This window comes from Bos indicus, chromosome 15 (assembly GCF_029378745.1).
Source record: "Bos indicus isolate NIAB-ARS_2022 breed Sahiwal x Tharparkar chromosome 15, NIAB-ARS_B.indTharparkar_mat_pri_1.0, whole genome shotgun sequence".
Lineage (NCBI taxonomy): Eukaryota > Metazoa > Chordata > Mammalia > Artiodactyla > Bovidae > Bos > Bos indicus.
Window position 1 is genome coordinate 29,602,846 of NC_091774.1, and position 20,741 is coordinate 29,623,586.

At 38.9% G+C, this 20,741-nt stretch overlaps 1 protein-coding gene across 1 annotated transcript in view; it reads left to right on the forward strand.

Annotated features, from left to right (window-relative positions):
* Positions 1 to 6,882: 6,882 nt before the first annotated feature.
* ARCN1 (archain 1) overlaps positions 6,883 to 20,741 on the forward strand; it is a 29,869-nt gene continuing 16,010 nt past the window's right edge. Inside the window, exons 1-4 of the mRNA XM_019975174.2 lie at positions 6,883 to 7,046; positions 19,461 to 19,724; positions 20,205 to 20,384; positions 20,514 to 20,719. Coding sequence (XP_019830733.2) covers positions 7,044 to 7,046; positions 19,461 to 19,724; positions 20,205 to 20,384; positions 20,514 to 20,719 — 653 coding nt within the window. The 5' untranslated portion in view covers positions 6,883 to 7,043. The remainder of the gene's footprint in view (positions 7,047 to 19,460; positions 19,725 to 20,204; positions 20,385 to 20,513; positions 20,720 to 20,741) is intronic.

Sequence of the window (20,741 nt, forward strand, 5' to 3'; positions counted from 1 at the left end):
CTCCTGCCCTTAATCTTTCCCAGCATCAGGGTCTTTTTCAGTGAGTCAGCTCTTCGCATCAGGTGGCCAAAGTATTGGAGTTTCAGCTTTAGCATCAGTCCTTCCAATGAACACCCAGGACTGATCTCCTTTAGGATGGACTGGTTGGATCTCCTTGCAGTCCAAGGGACTCTCAAGAGTTTTCTCCAACACCACAGTTCAAAAGCATCAATTCTTTGGCACTCAGCTTTCCTTATAGTCCAACTCTCACATCCATACATGCTGCTGCTAAGTCGCTTCAGTCATGTCCGACTCTGTGCGACCCCATAGATGGCAGCTCACCAGGCTCCACTGTCCCTGGGATTCTCCAGGCAAGAACACTGGAGTGGGTTGCCATTTCCTTCTCCAATGCATGAAAGTGAAAAGTGAAAGGGAAGTTGCTCAGTCGTGTCCGACTCTTCGCAACCCCTTGGAGTCCAGCCTACCAGGCTCCTCCGTCCATGGGATTTCCAGGCAAGTATACTGGAGTGGGTTGCCATTGCCTTCTCCCATTCATACATGACTACTGGAAAAACCATAGCCTTGACTAAACAGACCTTTGTTGACACAGTAATGTCTCAGCTATTTAATATGCTCCCTAGCTTGGTCATAACTTTTCTTTCAAGGAGTCACTTCATTCAGTTCACTCACTCAGTCGTGTCCAACTCTTTGCGACCCTATGAATTGCAGCACGCCAGGCCTCCCTGTCCATCACCAACTCCCAGAGTTCACCCAAACCCATGCCCATGTCCATCAAGTCGATGATGCCATCCAGCCATCTCATCCTCTGTCATCCCCTTCTCCTCCTGCCCCCAATCCCTCCCAGCATCAGAGTCTTTTCCAGTGAGTCAACTCTTCGCATGAGGTGGCCAAAGTATTGGAGTTTCAGCTTTAGCATCAGTCCTTCCAAAGAAATCCCAGGGCTGATCTCCTTTAGAATGGACTGGCTGTATCTCCTTGCAGTCCAGGGGACTCTCAAGAGTCTTCTCCAACACCACAGTCCAAAAGCATAAATTCTTCGGCACTCAGCTTTCTTCACAGTCCAACTCTCACATCCATACATGACCACTGGAAAAACCATAGCCTTGACTAGACGGACCTTTGTTGGCAAAGTAATGTCTCTGCTTTTGAATATGCTTTCTAGGTTGCACATAACTTTCCTTCCAAGGAGTAAGCGTCTTTTAATTTCATGGCTGCAATCACCATCTGTAGTGATTTTGGAGCCCCAAAAAATAAAGTCTGACACTGTTTCCAGTGTTTCCCCATCTATTTCCCATGAAGTGATGGGACCAGATGCCATGATCTTAGTTTTCTGAATGTTGAGCTTTAAACCAACTTTTTCACTCTGGTCTTTCACTTTCATCAAGAAGCTTTTTAGTTCCTCTTCACTTTCTGCCATAAGGGTGTTGTCATCTGCATATCTGAAGTTATTGATATTTCTCCTGGCAATCTTGATTCCAGCTTGTGCTTCTTCCAGCCCAGCGTTTCTCATGATGTACTCTGCATATAAGTTAAATAAGTGTCTTTTAATTTCATGGCTGCAGTCACCATCTGCAGTGATTTTGGAGCCCCCAAAAATAAAGTCAGCCACTGTTTCCCCTGTTTCCCCATCTATTTGCCATGAAGTGATGGGACCTGATGCCATGATCTTAGTTTTCCGAATGTTGAGCTTTAAGCCAACTTTTTCACTCTCCTCTTTCACTTTCATCAAGAGGCTCTTTAGTTCTTCACTTTCTGCCATAAGGGTGGTGTCATCTGCATATCTGGGTTATTGATATTTCTCCTGGCAATCTTGATTCCAGCTTGTGCTTCATCTAACTGGGCATTTTGCATGATGTACTCTGCACATAAGTTAAATAAGCAGGGTGACATTATACAGTCTTGACATACTCCTTTTCCTATTTGGAACTAGTCTGTTGTTCCATGTCCAGTTCTAACTCTTGCTTCCTGACTTGCATACAGGTTTCTCAAGAGGCAGGTCAGGTGGTCTGGTATTCCCATCTCCTTCAGAATTTCCTACAGTTTATTGTGATCCACACAGTCAAAGGCTTTGGCATAGTCAATAAAGCAGAAACATCTAATCAAAAAAGATGTTTTTCTGTAACTCTCTTGCTTTTTTGATTAGGTTCTTTCAAAATGCTCATTGAGTGGATGAATGAAGGAATGAGTGAATGAAAATGTAAGGAACAAGTATTTAAAAATTACAGACATAGTTAATTTGGGGAGTCAGAGGGAGAGAAACAAAATAAAAGAATTTTGGAAATTTGTTCATGAAAACCTGCCAGAGGAAAGCAAAAAGTTATTTTCCTTTGAAAAGGAAAACCAGAGACACCTCTTCTGAGACACTTCTGGTTAAAAAGGGAACTACAAAACAAAAAAAATATTTTGTCGTGTTATGGCTAACAATAATGGGTATGTATTGTTGGGCACTTAATATATAGGAACACTTAGAGTAGATAATCTTATTTATTAAGATGTTCTCTAACTTCATAACTTTATGAGGTAAGTGTTACTGTCAATATATAAATTAGGTAATTGACGTTTAGGAGAATTAAAAAAACTTGCCTGAAGTCACCCAGGCAGTAAGGGTGAAAATGGGTCAGTCTAATTCCCAAGTCTCTGCTTTTAATCATCATGACATAGTGCCTCTGAGGTTCTCTTCAGAAGGATGCTTACACAGGTGCTTCTATTCTGCAGTTTCAGCTAATTTCATATTTTCAAAGAACCAGCATCTATTGATTTTTGTGAACGTCAGCAGTCTATATTAAAGGCCCCTGGAAGTTGCCATTTAAAGCAATAATTCTAGGCAGAATTTTTACTTTTTTAAATTAAGAATTTGTTCACCTTTTTAGACTCACAGACAGAGAAAAGACTTGTGGTTGCCAAGGGGAAGGAGGGTGGAGAAGGGATGAATTGGGAGTCTGGGATTAGCAGATGCAAACTATTATATATAGAATGGAGAAATAGCAAAGTATACTCTGTAACACAGGGACCTATATTCAACGTCCTGTAATAAACCATAATGGAAAAGAATATGAAAAAGAGTATATAAGCATATCTGTGTCATTTTGTTGTACACCAGAAATTAAAACAACATTGTCTATCAACTATATTTCAATAAAATAAAATAAAATTTTTTTAAAGAATGTGCTCATCTTTAAAAGAAATTTTGTGCTTTTAACTAAAGATTACTGTTTGATATAGTTTTCATTCCAATCCCAGAGAAAGGCAATGCCAAAGAATGCTCAAACTACTGCACAACTGCACTCATCTCACACCCTGGTAAAGTAAAGCTCAGAATTCTCCAAGCCAGGCTTCAGCAATACGTGAACCGTGAACTTCCAGATGTTCAAGCTCGTTTTAGAAAAGGCAGAGGAACCAGAGATCAAATGCCAACATCCTCTGGATCATTGAAGAAGGAAGAGAGTTCCAGAAAAAGATCTATTTCTGCTTTATTGACTGTGCCAAAACCTTTGACTGTGTGGATCACAATAAACTGTGGAAAATTCTGAAAGACATGGGAATACCAGACCACCTGACCTGCCTCTTGAGAAACCTGTATGCAGGTCAGGAAGCAAGAGTTAGAACTGGACATGGAACAACAGACTGGTTCCAAATAGGAAAAGGAGTACGTCAAGACTGTATAATGTCACCCTGCTTATTTAACGTATGTGCAGAGTACATCATGCAAAATGCCCAGTTAGATGAAGCACAAGCTGGAATCAAGATTGCCAGGAGAAATATCAATAACCCAGATATGCAGATGACACCACCATTATGGCAGAAAGTGAAGAAGAACTAAAGAGCCTCTTGATGAAAGTGAAAGAGGAGAGTGAAAAAGTTGGCTTAAAGCTCAACATTCAGAAAACTAAGATCATGGCATCAGGTCCCATCACTTTATGGCAAATAGATGTGGAAACAGTGGCTGACTTTATTTTTTGGGGCTCCAAAATCACTGCAGATGGTGATTGCAGCCATGAAATTAAAAGACACTTACTCTTTGGAGGAAAGTTATGACCAACGTAGACAGCATATTCAAAAGCAGAGACATTACTTTGTCAACAAAGGTCTGTCTAGTCAAGGGTATAGTTTTTCCAGGGGTCATGTATGGATGTGAGAGTTGGACTGTGAAGAAAGCTGAGCGCCGAAGAATTTATGCTTTTGAACTGTGGTGTTGGAGAAGACTCTTGAGAGTCCCTTGGACTGCAAGGAGATCCAACCAGTCCATCCTTAAGGAGATCAGTTCTGGGTGTTCATTGGAAGGACTGATGTTGAAGCTGAAACTCCAATACTTAGGCCACCTGACGCGAAGAGCTGACTCATTTGAAAAGACCTTGAGAAAAAAAGAAAAGAAAAGACCTTGATGCTGGGAAAGATTGAGGGTAGGAGGAGAAGGGGACTACAGAGGATGAGATGGTTGGATGGCATTACCAAGTCAATGGACATGGTTTTGGGTAAACTCCAGGAGTTGGTGATGGACAAGGAGGCCTGGTGTACTGCGGTTCATGGGGTCTCAAAGAGTTGGCCACGACTGAGTGACTGAACTGAACTGAACTGATATACCCTTCCAGACATTTAAAGTTGAAAAGTTTTTGTTTTATTAAGATTCTTCTAGAAAGCCATTGGAAATGAAATTGAAATAAATAAGAGTGAGAATTCGAAAATGCAGTATTCAAGGGTGCAGGCTGTGAAGATGAGCACCCTTCGTTGGAATCCTGGCTTGGCTACTTTCTAGTCCTGAGACCTGTGGTAAAATGTACCTTTCTGTACCTTGGTTTCCCCACTTGCAAAAGGGAGGCATTAAATTGTACATATCTCAGAGAAATCTTGTGAGGATTAAGTGAGATAATCTGTGTGAAGATTTTGAAGTAAGCCTGGTACATTGTAACTGTTCAATAAACATTAAGGAATACACAGGAGATACAGAGAGGCAGTGTGACGTAACAAGAAAAACTGAGTTTGAATCCTGGCTCTACCACTTGCTGGCTGTATTAATTGGGACAGATGCTTAACTTCTTTGATCCTCAGCGTCCTTATCGGGATTGTTGTTTACAAGGGTTAGAGATAATGTGTGTAAAGTATCTGATACAAAATAAACACCCAATAAAATTATTGTAGCAATAATGAATAAAGAGTTAAGCTACTAACATGGGGTAAAATAATACAGGGAAGAACCCCTGAATCACCTATAATGTGTAAAGTGTGACATTTGTCAGGGAAAAACACCAATACAATCAGAAGGCCAGATTTGAATAATTTCTTTTATAGAACTAGAACTTTAGATAGTTTCTTAAACTTATCATTTTCTTCATTTACAAAATGGACATAAGTACAGTAACTGCCCTGCTTTCTACACATTTTTTAAAAAAAGATATAATTTACCGTAACAATCACCTTTTGAAGGTGTACAATTCAGTGGTGTTTAGTGTATTCACAAAATTGTGTCACCACCACTTCTATCTAATTCTAGAAAATTTTCATCACTCCAAAAAACAAACCTTGGGACTTCTCTGGCAGTCCAGTGGTTAAGACTCCATGCTTCCAAAGCAGGGGACACAGGTTCTATCCCTGGTGGGGGAACTAAGATCCCCCATGCCTCTAGGCGCAGCCAAGAAAAAGAGCAAAAACCAAATCTCATTCTCTGTTTCTCTCCTCCTCCAGTCCCTTGCAGCCCTACTTTCTGTCTCTATGTATTTGTATGTTCTGAACAATTTATATAAACTGAGTCATGTAAGATGTGGTTTTTTGTAACTGGCATTTTTCACTTAACGTAATACTTTCAAGGTTCATCCATGTTGTGCCATATATCAATACTTTATTCCTTTTTGTGACTAACATTCCATTGAGTAGATATACTACATTTTGTTATTCACTCATCAATTGATGGGACGGTTGGACTGTCTCCTTTTTTTTACTATTATGAATAATGCTTGTATGAACATTAGAATACAAATTTGTGTGTGGACATATACTTTTTTTTTTTTGGTTGTGCTGGCTGTTCGTTGCTGCTGTGAGTGGGCTTTCTCTGGTTGTGGAAAGCAGGGGCTACTCTTTGTTGAGGGGCCCAGGCTTCTCATTGCAGTGCTTCTCTTATTCCAGAGCACAGGGTGTAGTTGCCCTATGGGGGCTCTAGAGAAGGCTCAGGAGTTGCAGTACATGGGTTTAGTTGCTCTGCAGCTTGTGGTATCTTTCTGGACCAGGGGTCAAACCCACGTCCCCTGCATTGACAGGTGAATTCTTTGGATATGTTCTTTTAATTCTCTTGGATATATACCTAGGAGTGGTATTGCTGGATCCCACAGTAACACTATGTTTAATTTTTTGAGGAACTGCCAAACTGTTTCCCAAAGCAGCAGCACTAGTTAATGCTTCCACCAGCAGTGTATAAGGGTTTAATTTTCCCACATTCTCATCAACACTTTCTATTACAACCATCCTAACGGATGTGAAGTGGGGTTCTCTAAAGATTAAAGATGTTGAGCATCTTTTTACGTGCCTACCGGTCATTTATATACCTTTTTTAGAGAAATGGCTATTTTAGCCATTTAAAAATAGAATTAGTTGTCTTTCCATTGTTGAATTTTAAAAGTTCTTTGTATATTCTGGCTACTAGTCCCTTATGAACACCAGTTATCGTGTATATCAAATGATACGGTCTCTTTGAGAGCTTTATAAACTGCAAGAGATGTCGCAAGTTAACCAAAAGCGCTGACGAACACGGAAGGGAGACAAGCCTATGGTTCCACGTTGGAGGTCGAGCCCCCAGGCCTCCCTGGCACAACCTGCGTTGCTAGCCGGCGCCCGCAGTCTCTCCACCTCACGGCGCCCCGCCCCCCGCCCTTTGACCCGCGCCGTTTCCGGTTGGAGACGTGGCTCGAGGACGCCATCTTGGGAAGAGGCGAGTTGGCGGCGCTCCTGTCAGGGGGGCAGCAGGTCCGGAGCGGCCGGTCCTCCCCTTCCCCCGACCCCAGCCCTAGCCGCAGTGGAGCCGGAGCGCGCGGGTGCGCCCCACTACCGCCGTCACCATGGTAAGACCCGAGCCGGGCTCACCTCCCGCGTCCGGCCTTGCTCAACCGTTCTCCCTGCTACCGGCCTGTGCTGGGGCTGGAGGAGCCCCGCCCCAAGAGCCGGGAGCCGGACACTTCCTCGGGGCTCTGGGGGCTTCTCCACCCTGTGATCGACTCCGCAGGAGATCCGAGGGACCTGACTGCAGTCCCTCTATCGTCGCGCCCACAGCCCTCCCCCGCCATCAGCTAGGCACCCTCCTCTGCCGGGATTCGGGCCCTAAAGCGGGCCCGGGGTTTTTGCTCTGCAAGAACCTACCTCTTAGTGATGGGTCTTGGACCCCACGCTGCTGACCTGGCCTCTGGTGTCCAGCAGGTTCAGTGGGTGCCTCGGCGCCCCAAGTTGGGCTTCTGTCAGGGGTTCACTTCGTTCTGTAATCAACTCACCTCTCATCCCCGGTGTTCCGTAGGCCGTGGATGTTTGAAATCTAAATCATTAGTGTTGAGGACTTTTTCTTTGGTTTGTTGGAAAAGGAGAAATAGAGGAAAGTGCATAGGGAGGCACAGAACGGGAAGGAGTAACTTCTGACAGTGATACGGCACTAATTGTAGGACCCAGGTAACCCAGAAACCTGCTGCCCGCTTCTGTAGATGTTAGGTGTGTCCATTTGTCGGTGTGATTGGGTATAATAGAGCATTGGGAAGATGAGAGCCAGTTGTGGAGAACACAGGTTTTCTGTCTTCAAGGAGCTTATAGTTCAGGTGAAGTGTGGATGTGGCATATCGTAATCAGATGTCTCACAGGAGTGAGAAGGGGTTTATTCTTTGGGACCTTTTACTTGTCTTCAGTTGAATTATCTTCGCGTTCTCATCTGTGGTGGTGGTGGTTTAGTGGCTAAGTTGACTCTTTTGCGATCACATGGACTACCGGGTTCCTCTGTCCAGGCAAGAATGCTGGAATGGGTTGCCATTTTCTTCTCCCATCTCGTCTGTAGTGGAGAAAGTTAAAATCAATGCTTGTGAGAGATGAAACAAAACATAGTGCTCACTCCACTACGTCCGGCTTCATCACTACGGTTTGTGAACATTTGTGAAGTAGAAGTTTTTTGCTTCCAAAGAAGCTAGTAATTTTTAAAGTGCACTTTATGTCGTTTAATCTTTTGAAGGGTGTGCTTTTCTTATTTATCTTTTTGACACTAGATTAATAATTTGATTTAAAACATCTTCCTACACATTTCAGAGATGACAATATATAATTTGGTGCCAGTTATACTAAGTTCTGTTCACAACCTTTTTAGATGAAAACTTGGTGGGTGAGGAGATTCAGGCTTGGGCATTAAATCGCTGAACAGTTTTCTTCAGCTTCAGGCATATAAATTGCATCAAGCAGGTTTGTCTCATAAAACTTTTATATTGGACATAAAATTTCCAAAAACTCCTTTCTTCATTTCCACTAGAAGGCTTAGTATTCGGGTAGTGATTTTAAAACTACTTTCTTTTTACATCTTAGATGTACATGTAGTGCATTTCAGAGTATAACATTAAAAGCAAAATTAAAAGCTTTATTATATAAACCAAATGTAGATAATCTTAACAAAAACCTTGTTTTGTTGATAAGTTCTTGGGAACGTCGTGCTATTTTTTTCCCCAGTAGTATTTTTAATTCATCGATACCCAGAGGGCCCATAGGGCCCTAGGTGTTACGTGGTAAACATAAAAACATAAATTTTGCATGTTATTTGGACACTGCATATACATACAGATGTGTCACATTTAAATATGCCTATAGTTCTGAATTATTTGGAACTTGGTATGATCCAGATACCTACAGGTTTGTGTACTCTGGAGAACAACTTATCTCAGTACATTCTGCTCTGTTGAGTCTTAAGGCATTATTAAGTATTTTTCTGTGTAATATTTATGGGTTCCGTTCCTTTACAAAGAGATCCCTGGACAAAGAAATGTCCAAATAGGGTAACAGTTTGCAAAGATTTCTTGAATCTAAAAGCTGTATCCAGAGTTCTAAAAATTGATCTATAATAAAATTTTCAAACATGTAAGAAAGTTGAGAGCTTTACAGTGAACACGCATGTAACCACCAGCTAGTCTGTAATTAACATTTCACTATTTTTGCTTTATCACACATCTAATTATTCATCCATCCTGTGGTCATCTTTTTTTTAATGCATTTTAGGGGCTTCGCTGGTGGCCCAGTGGCTAAGACTCCACGCTCCCCATGCAGGGGGGGGCCCGGGTTTGATCCCTGGTCAGGGAACTAGATCCCACATTCTGCAATTAAGAGCTCATACAGCCAAATAAATAAATATATATTTTTAAAATGCACTTTAAAATAAATTGTAGATATCAGTATGTAAATGTTGGTTTTTGAATAGTAAATTTCCTTTAGCTTTAGTGACTGAACTTGGTGCAAAATGTCCTACACTGCAAAGTCCTAGTAGAGAAATAAAATGAACAAATGGAAAAACAAATGATTTATGATGACTTTGTTATAAAATCAAATACAAAAAAAAATCTTTTTTCTAGTTTTCATCAAATTAATGAGAACGTGTTCTTACTTTCTTAACATTTGTCTGGTATCATTATAGTCAGTTTTTTTCCTTAATAAGTTTATATTTGAATGAACTTGATATTAAGTCTCATTGTAGCCCTAATCTGTGAAGTCTTTGCTTATCTACAGAGTGCTATTCTTTTCTTATTTACTAAGTATGGGGAGTGAGTAAATCTATTGTAGTGATCTCATTAAATATCAGTGATCACAGTATGTTCAGTTCTCAAGAATCATTAGTTATTAGAAAGCTAGATTTGGGTTTCTATGGCTGAGATTGGGGGCTGGGACAGGGGGCACTGAAATCCTACACTGCTGCTAAGTCACTTCAGTCGTGTCCGACTCTGTGCGACCCCATAGACGGCAGCCCACCAGGCTCCCCTGTCCCTGGGATTCTCCAGGCAAGAACACTGGAGTGGGTTGCCATTTCCTTCTCCAGTGGATGAAAGTGAAAAGTGAAAGTGAAGTCGCTCAGTCGTGTCCGACTCCTAGCGACCCCATGGACTGCAGCCCACCAGGCTCCTCCATGGGATTTTCCAGGCAAGAGTACTGGAGTGCGGTGCCATCGCCTTCTCCGGAAATCCTACACAGTAATAACTAATTCCCAATTAGGGGGTGTTTTTTCTTTTTCATATGCAATACAGCAGCTGCACACCTGTTGTATTCTTTATGTATCTTTTTGATTGTTGTTTCAGAGGAGAGCAAAGAATGAAAATAATTTCTTGAGTTTCTGTTGATTTGCCATCTTGTCTATTCTCCAAATAGGAAGTACAGTGCAGAAACTGAGAACAATGTCCTTTTATTTTTATACTCTACTACAAGTTTTTTGTTTTAGGACAGGAACTTGGTGATGAGCTTAAAACTCTTACTGAGTAACTTCAAGTTTTGGTTTTGTTTTGTGCTCTATGTTTTATTGTAATCTCCCCCGATTTGATATTATCTGTAATCATTTCATGCAAGCAAGAAAGACAAAATGATCCTTTATGACAGTTGTAGAAACTAGCCTTAATATGATCATGAAGTATATAGAGATCATCATTACAGTGAATTACAAAGAACAGAGTTACTGGCTAATTGTGGAAGTGAGGAATACTGAAGCATTTAGAGGTTTGAGGAAGTCTTTGACTTTTTTCTTTAAGGAATTGGTCATATTTTTCCTGTTATTTTTGGACCTCTATAGCTAGTAGAGATGAAGGGATGATAATGGCAGCTATCTGACACACGTACACTATAAACATACATATGGTTTGTTTTGGTTAGGCAGTTTGCCTTTCGGCAGCTTAATATTAATGCAAAACATGGTTCCAAAGTAGTTATCACTGGAGCAGTGGGTGTGAAATGGAAACATTGCAAATTTTCTGTTGCTATAGTTTTCAAATGCTTAGAGTTACAGTATCATAGAGATGCAAAGGCACTTTCACATAAACTAACCTCAGAAGGCAAAGAATCCACCTGCAATGTGGGAGACCTGGATTCGATCCCTGGGTTTGGGAAGATACCCTGGAGAAAGGAATGGCTACCCAATCCAGTATTCTGGCCTGGAGAATTCCATGGACAGAGAAGCCTGGCAGGCTACAGTCCATGGGGTCGCAAAAAGTTGGACACTTCACTTCACTTCAACCTGTATTTTAGGTGTATTTCAAGAAGCGATTAAGTGACATCCAATGTAATATAATTAGTGGTAGAGGCAGAACAGAAATCTAATTCTCCAGCTTTCTTTATTCAAGGAACTTGAATAGGAGAGTGTTGTTATTTAATCCAAAAACAAATGATAATATATTCAAAGTATTTTAAGTATATTAAGAGAAAAGTTGTCTAACAAAGTTTAACCTATTGGGGAACTTTATTTTTTAAAACAATCCTGAGGAGATCATCTCCATAACTCTGGGCCCAGAGGGACTCCCCTGGTGATCCAGTGGCTAAAACTCTGTGCTCCGGATCCAGGGGGCCTGGGCTTAATCCCTAGTCAGGGAACTAGAACCCACATGTTGCAACTAAGATCTCGAATGCTGCAAGGAAAATTTAAAAAAAATCCCTTGTCAGCTAAGACCTGGCACAGGCAAATAAATAAATATTTTTTAAAAAAACAAACGCAAGGACTCTTGAAAGTTTGTTTTAGGTCTAAATGCTCTTTTCCAAAAATGTAAAAAACAAGCAAAATAACTGTATAGAGAATTATACTTATTCACTGTTTCCCAAAGAAAATCAGGTCAAATTATAGTAGGAAAAATTAACCTTTTAGTGTATACTGTATTTTAATAATTGGTAAACATTGATATGAAGAGAAAATTATTTCAAGGCATTTAAGAAGACGAATGTTGATTTAGAATAGGTTAAATTTCTCTTGTTGACCATACCTCCCAACCAAGTTATTAACTGCTGCGTTAACATGAATAATAATGAATAGAAACCTATGTCAACTTTGTGGGAACTGTGATTGTGATGTCTTGGGTGTTTTGAAGTTGAGAGTCATACTTAGTCTTGGGCACTTCGGTCCTACTTTGGGAGCCTTATTTGCTTGTGTCTGAATGATGGAATGACTCAAAAGAGAGGACCTACTATTTTACCCTACTGCTCCTTCATCTTTACATAGTCAAGTTTCCTGATTGATCAAAGCATAATTTAAGTAGTGTTTGTTCCATCAAATCTTCATGATCTTGTGAGCTAGAAGTAATCTCTTCTTCCTCTGAATTCCCATAGTGCATTACTTTACACATTCTGCCTAGTTTGTGTCTTATCCCTGCTAGGCTGCTGCCGCCTTTTTTTCTGAGGTGTAATTGACGTACAGCATATTACTTTCATATTTACAGGATAATAATTTGATATTTGTATATATTGTGATATGATCATCAAAATAAGTCTAGTTAATATCACTATACATAGTTAGAAAATAATTTATTTTTCTTGAGATAAGAACTTTTGGGATCCTACTAGATTTCTTAAGACTGCCAGTCCTACTAATTTCCTCATTGTAGTCCCAGAGAGCATCTAGTATGTATAGTAGGTATCCAATAAATAATTATTTAGTTAATTCTTATAGTAATACAGCCAAAATGGAGATTGCCAGTACTATAGTTAGCCTTTGACCATGCCCAATTGATAAAGCAAAGTTTGAATGGATAGCATACACCTCTCTGGTCAGAGGCTGTCTTTAATTTCTTTTTCCCTTTAAATGTTGCCTTGATGTTAATTTTTACCTAAACTCTTATCCGTATGGTATGGAGGTGTTTTGAATTCTAGATGCCTGAGAAGTACCCTGAAGCCTATAAACATTGTTTCTAATAGAGTTACTGTTATTAGATATATTAAATATGGGCTTTGTAGTTAAACAGCATATATATATATATATATATATATATATATATAGGTCTGAAGGTTTGGTCTGAGCAATCCTTTCTCTGGGTAGATTTTTGACTTCAAGTGTTTAAATTGTGCTATGCTTAGTATTTCTACTGTGGCTTATTTTATTCGTCAAAACATTGCAAAATTCTCGGATGGGGGAATCATACTTTGTAGGACTGTGGTTCTCAGCCTTTTTTTGGTGAGGAGGCCCTTTGTAAGTATTAAATTTATAATGTGCTCCCATTTATTAGTAATATTTCTCACTGCATAAAGTGATTTCTCTATGGATCATTTGAGAATTACTACTCTAGAGGATCTATGAATTTTCTGACATTAAATGTAAAATTTTTTAGGGAGTATGTATCCATTTTTAATCTGTTAAAATATTGCCAAATCCATAAAGGTAAAAATCCATTGCTTTGAAATGACAAAGGTTTTAATAAGATACATTTCTTGGCAAGTTAATAGTGATGCTGCTTTACATTGTGAGTATATGTGGTATAAGTTGTATATAAGTGTTGTGGTATAAGTGCTTTGGCTTACAGTTTTATTATTCTCATTTGGTCCTCATAATAACTTGTGAGATTGTCAGATGATGCTCCATTTTCTAAGGGAGGAAACTGAGGCTGAGAGGTTGAAACATAACTTAAATCAGACAGATAGTAAATAAAACAAAAACTAGGATCCAGATCTTCTCACTTCCAGTCATTTAACTTTCCTGATATGTTAACTTGATTCTTTGCAAATTTAGAACATTATTTCTAATTCACATAGTCTTTGGGAAAAGAAGAAACCAATGTGAGATAATCTCAAATATAAGGAAATTCTTCATTTTCCTGATGAGAATATTAAAGAAACCTTTTTGGAGTATATAAACTTTTAGGACTGTAGCACAAATATTTAAAGTATTTAAAAATTTACTTACGTTCTTAAAGTATTTAAAAATTTACTTACGTTCTTAAGGTATTTAATAATTTACTTAAATATACTGTTGATTTTTAAATTGAAAAATAATTCATTTTTTTCTGTTCTTATCTTCATGAAACGATTTATCCAAATTCTTCACAGGCATCATTGTCACTAGGTGTGCTTTTTGAATTACGGTCTCCTAGAACTTTGACATACAATTTTTAATATTTAGCACTTTTTGAATCCATGTACCATATTGATACTTTTGGAAGCTTTATTATGAGTCATAAAAACCCATTTGTATTACAGTAGAGCAGTTGATTTTAAAAGAAATATTTATTGGAAATTCCCTAGCAGTCCAGTGGCTGGGAGTCTGGGCTTTCACTGCCAAGAGCCCAGGTTCAGTCCCTGGTTGGTGAACTATTTTAAGATCCCGCAAACCTCGTAGTACAGAAAAAGAAAAAAAAAATCATTACTGACATCCAACACATGAAATTGTGAGTTTTGATCCTCCGGATAATTTATAAATCAGAAGGTCTTTTATTAGTACATGTAAAACTAGCACAGTTTGAGACTGAGGATAAAATCTACCCTACACAATTCATGTAGATGTTCAATGTAAAGTGATTGAGAGAAAGTCTTTAATATGAAAGACTAGAAGAATTTGAATCTATAGAACTCTTTTTTTTTTTTTTTTAAAATAAATATTCCTTGTCTAAAAAATGCTTTTAGTGAGTAATTAGCTTCCAATTAAAATAAATAAATTTATATTAAAAAATACTTTTAATGGATATATCATACCTTAAATTTATCAATAATTTCTTAATGTCATTAACTGTTCATTCACTGTTCATATTTTCCCATTTGTCTTATAATTTTTTTAAACAGTAATTTGAATCAGGATTCAAGTAAGATTATACAATGTGATTGGTTGACATGTCTCTTAAGTCTCTTTTAATCTATGGGTTTGCCTTCCATTCCTTTTTTTATTCACGGACTTCCCTGGTGGCTCAGATGGTAAAGTGTCTGTCTACAATGTGGGAGACCTGGGTTCGAGCCCTGGGTTGAGAAGATCCCCTGGAGAAGGAAATGGCAATCCAGTCCAGTACTATTGCCTGGAAAATCCCATGGACAGAGGAGCCTGGTAGGCTACAGTCTATGGGATCCCAAAGAGTTGGACACGACTGGGCGACTTCACTTTCACTTTCCATTTCCCCTTTCCCAGTGCCTGGTAACCACTCATCTACTTTCTGTCTCTGAATTTGCTTATTCTGGATGTTTCACGAAAATGAAATCATGTGAGATGTTGCCTTTTGTATCTGGTTTCTTTCATTTAGTGTAATATTTTCAAAGTTCATCCATACTATAGCATATTCTTCATTCCTTTTTATAGCTGAATAATATGCCATTGTATGGATGTACCACATTCTGTTTATCCAATCATAAGTTGGTGGATATTTGGGTTTTCACTGTTTATTTACTTATTTAGATACACAGATTTTTAGTTTTTTTGGCCCTGCCTTGTGACTTCCAGGATCTTAGTTCCCTGACCAGGGATTGAACATGGGTCATGGCAGTGAAAGTGCCAAATCCTAGCCACTGGACTGCTAGGGAATTCCCGGTGTTCACTTTTTATTATGTATTAGGTAGGTATTTTGAATAATGCTGCTGTGAACATGTGTACAAATTTTTATGTGACGTAGTTCTTTTATGAGGGCTCCTATTGGGACAGAAATCTTACTTTATTTGGATATATGTGTCAAATATGACACATACAAAGACATACCTGCTGATCACTCATAAGCTAAAGCAGCAACTACCTTTGCTTTTTTCTTTTTCTGCCAGAAATATGCAGATGGTTGGAACATGAACCTCATATGATAAAAATTAATGTGAAAGCAAATTTTTGAGTATATTTGGTTTTATTCTTCTAAACAAGTCTAAGTCTCTTGACTGGTGATAATTGTAGGTCAATTTCTTCTTCAAGATTAAGGTATTACTGTGTGTGTACCAGGGCTTCCCTGGTAGCTCAGCTGGTGAAGAATCCACCTACAATGCAGGAGCTGCTAAGTCACTTCAGTCGTGTCCGACTCTGTGCGACCCTGTAGACGGCAGCCCACCAGGCTCCTCTGTCCCTGGGATTCTCCAGGCAAGAATACTGGAGTGGGTTGCCATTTCCTGCTCCAGTGCGTGAAAGTGAAAAATGAAAGTGAAGTTGCTCAGCGTCCCACTCTTTGCGACCCCATGGACTGTAGCCTACCAGGCTCCTCCGTCCATGGGATTTTCCAGGCAAGAGTACTGGAGTGGGTTGCCATGTCCTTCTCCAGGAGACCCCGGCTCAATTCCTGGGTCAGGAAGATCCCCTGGAGAAGGGATAGGCTACCCACTTCAGTATTCTTGGGCTTCCCTGGTGGCTCAGATGGTAAAGAATCTGCCTGCAGTGCGGGAGAGCTGGGTTCTATCCCTGGGTCAGGAAGATCCCCTGAGGAGGGCATGGCAACCCACTCCAGTATTCTTGCCTGGAGAATCCCTGTGGACAGAGGAGCCTGGTGGGCTACAGTCCATGGGGTTGCAAAGAGTCGGACATGACTGAACGACTAAGCACACGTGTTGTACCAAGAATTATAGGAGTCCTTGCCCTTTTTTGAAGAAATCTTTATTTCACACTATTAAAGACATGAATGGGGACAATGTGGGGAATATAGTCTATAATTATGTAATATTTTTATATGGTAACAGATGGTGACTAGGTTAACATGGTGAACATTTTAAAATGTATAGAAATACAGAATAACTATGTTGTATACCAAAAACCAACATAGTGTTGTAGGTCAGTTATACTTTAAAAATAGCCAATACAATATTATAAAGCAATTATCCTCCAATTAAAAATAAATAAATTTAATCTTATTGTTAAAAAAATAAACTCGTAGAAAAGAGATCAGATTTGTGGTCACCAGTGGCAGGGACTGGTGGGGGAGGGAGATTGGATGAAGGTAGTCAAAAAGTGCAAACTTCCAGTTATAAGCTAAGTAAGTACTGGACATGCAGTGTACAATATGATCAGTATAACTAACAGTGCTGTATCATATATATATGAAAGTTGTTAAAAGAATCACATCACAAGGGAAAAGTTTTTTTTCTATTTCTTTTTGGCCATGCCAGGCGGCTTACAGGATCTTAGTTCCCTGAGTAGGGATCGAATTTGGGTCCTTTGTAGTGAAAGTGCAGAGTTCTAACCACTGGACCATGAGGGAATTCCGTTTTTTATATTTCTTTAATGTTCTACCTATATGAGATGACAGATGTTCACCAAACTTGTGATGTATATTAAGTCAAATCATCATGCTACATACCTTAAACTTTCAGTGCTGTATGTCAATTATATTTCAGTTAAACTGGAAGAAAAAAATAAAATGAAAGATGTGAAATCACCATATACACTTATAAGTTTATATGTTAATTCTGCCTCAATAAAGCTGAATTAAAAAAAAATTACATAGCAACAACAGCAACAAAATAATAAAGACATGGAGTGGAAGATTTCTTCTGAAAAGAATAGGTCATAACCTTGTTGCATTTTTATTCTTTTTGGGGGATCTTTTACTCCCCTCAGTATATCTTCTTGCCTCTTGCCTGGGTGATAACAGCAACCTCCCAAGTAGTTGTGATGGTGAATGATACATTTCTTAAGTACAAAACTCTTTATTTATTTTTTAAAATTATAAGTATTTTGGGGAAAGATGACTGTTCTGGGACTTTTAAGCGAGCTTATTTACCATTTTTAAAGTAATCAACTGTAATTTTTATACTCTCTACTTTTCCATATGTCTAAAATATCATCTTATATTTTTAAATGTAAGATACAAAGATATATTTTTATATTTTATAAATACAAAAATATATTTTAGACATACAGGGGCTATTTTAGGGGCTTCCCTGGTATCTCAAGTGGTAAAGAACGCCTGTAATGCAGAAAACCCTGGTTCGATTCCTGGGTGGGGAAGATCCCCTGGAGAAGGGATAGGCTACTCACTCCAGTATTCTTGGGCTTCCTTGGTGGCTCAGAGAGTAAAGAATCTGCCTGCAATGTGGGAGACACTCCAGTATTCTTGCCTAGAGAATTCCCATGGACAGAGGAGCCTCGCGGACTGCAGTTCCTGGGGTCGCAAAGAATCGGGCACAACTGAGCGACTGAGCACACATGTTTTTAAAAGGATATAATTTACAAAGCAAGATTCTTCCTGAAAGTATTTATTTATGAAGTAGAGCTACTTTTTTTTTTTAACTTTTGAATTCTATACTACATAACTTTATGCCAGCATAATTAAGGTAAGTTTCAACATAGAATTGATAGACTCAGGAGCATAAAATTGTATTACTCTCTTAAATGTGTTTCTTTCTAAACTTGCAGTTGTTATTTGGGAAATAGAGCAGTTGATAGGATTTATTCTTGAGATTTCATGTGAGAAAATGTGCACAATGTTCATGGGAAATAAATCAATCAGTAAAAATAAAGATCTGTTTGGTAGAGGAAAGTTATTTGTGCAAGATATAGATCAAACACTTTTTCACTATAAATTGTTTTTACCTAGCTGCTTGGACATAAGTGTGATAGTAACTATCTCCCAAATAACCTGATGACCTATCCTTGATGAATAAGGACATTATGTTCTCCTGTAATCACTGTAAAACTATATTGATGTTTTGAAACTAAAAGAATACTCAAATTGACTAACGTGTTTTTTTTCCAGCTGCTCACCTGTAGAGGAAAGATTTCTGTAAAACTGAGGAACCTGACCAATAGAATGTTAATATTTCAGAAATCGTATCCTAGTATTGAGGCTTCTGATATGTGTAAATAGTCTTTCTGTTACTTGTCCTTCCTTATAAACTTCTGGGTTCCTGCAATGAAGAGACTGTTAACACTATACTTAATTTTCTTACTACTCTGCTAATGACATTTGGTCATATCTTCCTTGGTGCTTTGTTTTGTTTAATGAAATGCCAGACTCTGAAAAAAAGGCTGTTGGTCTTGATCATTGCCCAGTGTCAAAACCTGTGTGAAACATTGAGCCACTTAGTTTTTCCTTTTACAGATTGTTTGTGTGACTGGAGGTGAGTTAGTGTGGGTTAATCAAAGAGCAGAAGATAAATTTAGACTCACTAGATTGGTTCCATGTTTTAGGTAAAAATGAAAGGAAAGTTTTGGGGCCTTGTATAACTATTCAGCCTGCTTGATCAGACCTCTGTAGAAATTTGTTTTTCCTTGAATAAGTTTAAGCTATTTATGGGTCTGCCAAAGCAGAGAGCAATCCAGTTTTGAGTCACAGGGTACCGATTAATAATGTGTGTAGGCTTAGAAAAAATTATTTCTTTACTAAGTTTTTCTCTAGGTGTGTTATTGAAAAATAGGAGTAATAGCTTCATTTTCCTCTACTTCACCTTTATCTTATGAATGACATAGTGTAATTAAAAGAGCAATGAAGTAGAATCTGAAAGTCAGCATTCTAGTAGTAGTTATATCACTAAATAACTGAGTGTGGCATTCTACGGATCTGAAGATGTTGAGAAAACACATGTAAAAAAATGATTAGTACTTATTTACATGTTCCTTGCAGGTGCTGTTGGCAGCAGCAGTCTGTACAAAAGCAGGAAAAGCTATTGTTTCTCGACAGTTTGTAGAGATGACTCGAACTCGGATTGAGGGCTTGTTAGCAGCTTTTCCAAAGCTCATGAACACTGGAAAACAACATACATTTGTGGAAACAGAGAGTGTCAGATATGTTTACCAGCCTATGGAGAAATTGTACATGGTACTGATCACTACCAAAAACAGCAACATCTTAGAAGATCTGGAGACCCTAAGGCTCTTCTCAAGAGTGGTAAGAGTCCTGTAATATTGCATTAAGGTTTTTGGAGTTTAAGTTTTTGTGTGAAACTATTTTTTCCCCAAAGCAGCTGATGCTTATCATTTTGCGTGTTCTATGCACCTAGTCCCCATCCCAGCATCTTATGTCACATCTCCTTTTACTGGATATCCTAAGACTGTAAATATTACAAAGGAGAGTATGAAAATTGCTCTTTTGTTTCCCAGTTCCTTAGCGGTAACTATAACCTGCCATTGTGGTTCTGACACTTGTTTGGCCATATTTTTAGATAATATTCTTTCGATGAAATTTGTTGATGTAGCCACACATCTGGCATACAAAGGCTTATGCCAGAGACTTGCTTAAAGAGTAGTGGAAGGAGCTAGTAAAGCGATTCAGGCATATTGAAATATATGTATTTTATAGGATAAGAATTGGAAAGCATAACTGCTGATACATTCTAAATATTTCTTTTCCATTGTTCCTCATGATTAGATTCCTGAATATTGCCGAGCCTTAGAAGAGAATGAAATATCTGAGCACTGTTTTGATTTGATTTTTGCATTTGACGAAATTGTTGCCTTGGGATACCGGGAGAATGTTAACCTGGCACAGATCAGAACCTTCACAGAAATGGATTCCCATGAGGAGAAGGTGTTCAGAGCAGTCAGAGAGGTAAATAGGGTCTTTTTTGAGACTGCTGGTTTGTGTCTTTCTTTTAGGCTTCTCTGTCTGACTTTCCTTTCTTTATTTACTAGTCTGGTCTGAATTCAAAGCTGCATCCAAGTATGTCTCTTTTCGTAGACTCAAGAGCGTGAAGCCAAGGCTGAGATGCGGCGTAAAGCAAAAGAATTACAGCAGGCCCGAAGAGATGCAGAGAGACAGGGCAAAAAAGCACCAGGATTTGGGGGCTTTGGAAGCTCCACAGTGTCTGGAGGCAGCGCAACTTCTATGATCACAGAGACCATCATTGAAACTGACAAACCAAAAGTGGCACCCGCACCAGCCAGGTATAATCTAGTGTAATCACCT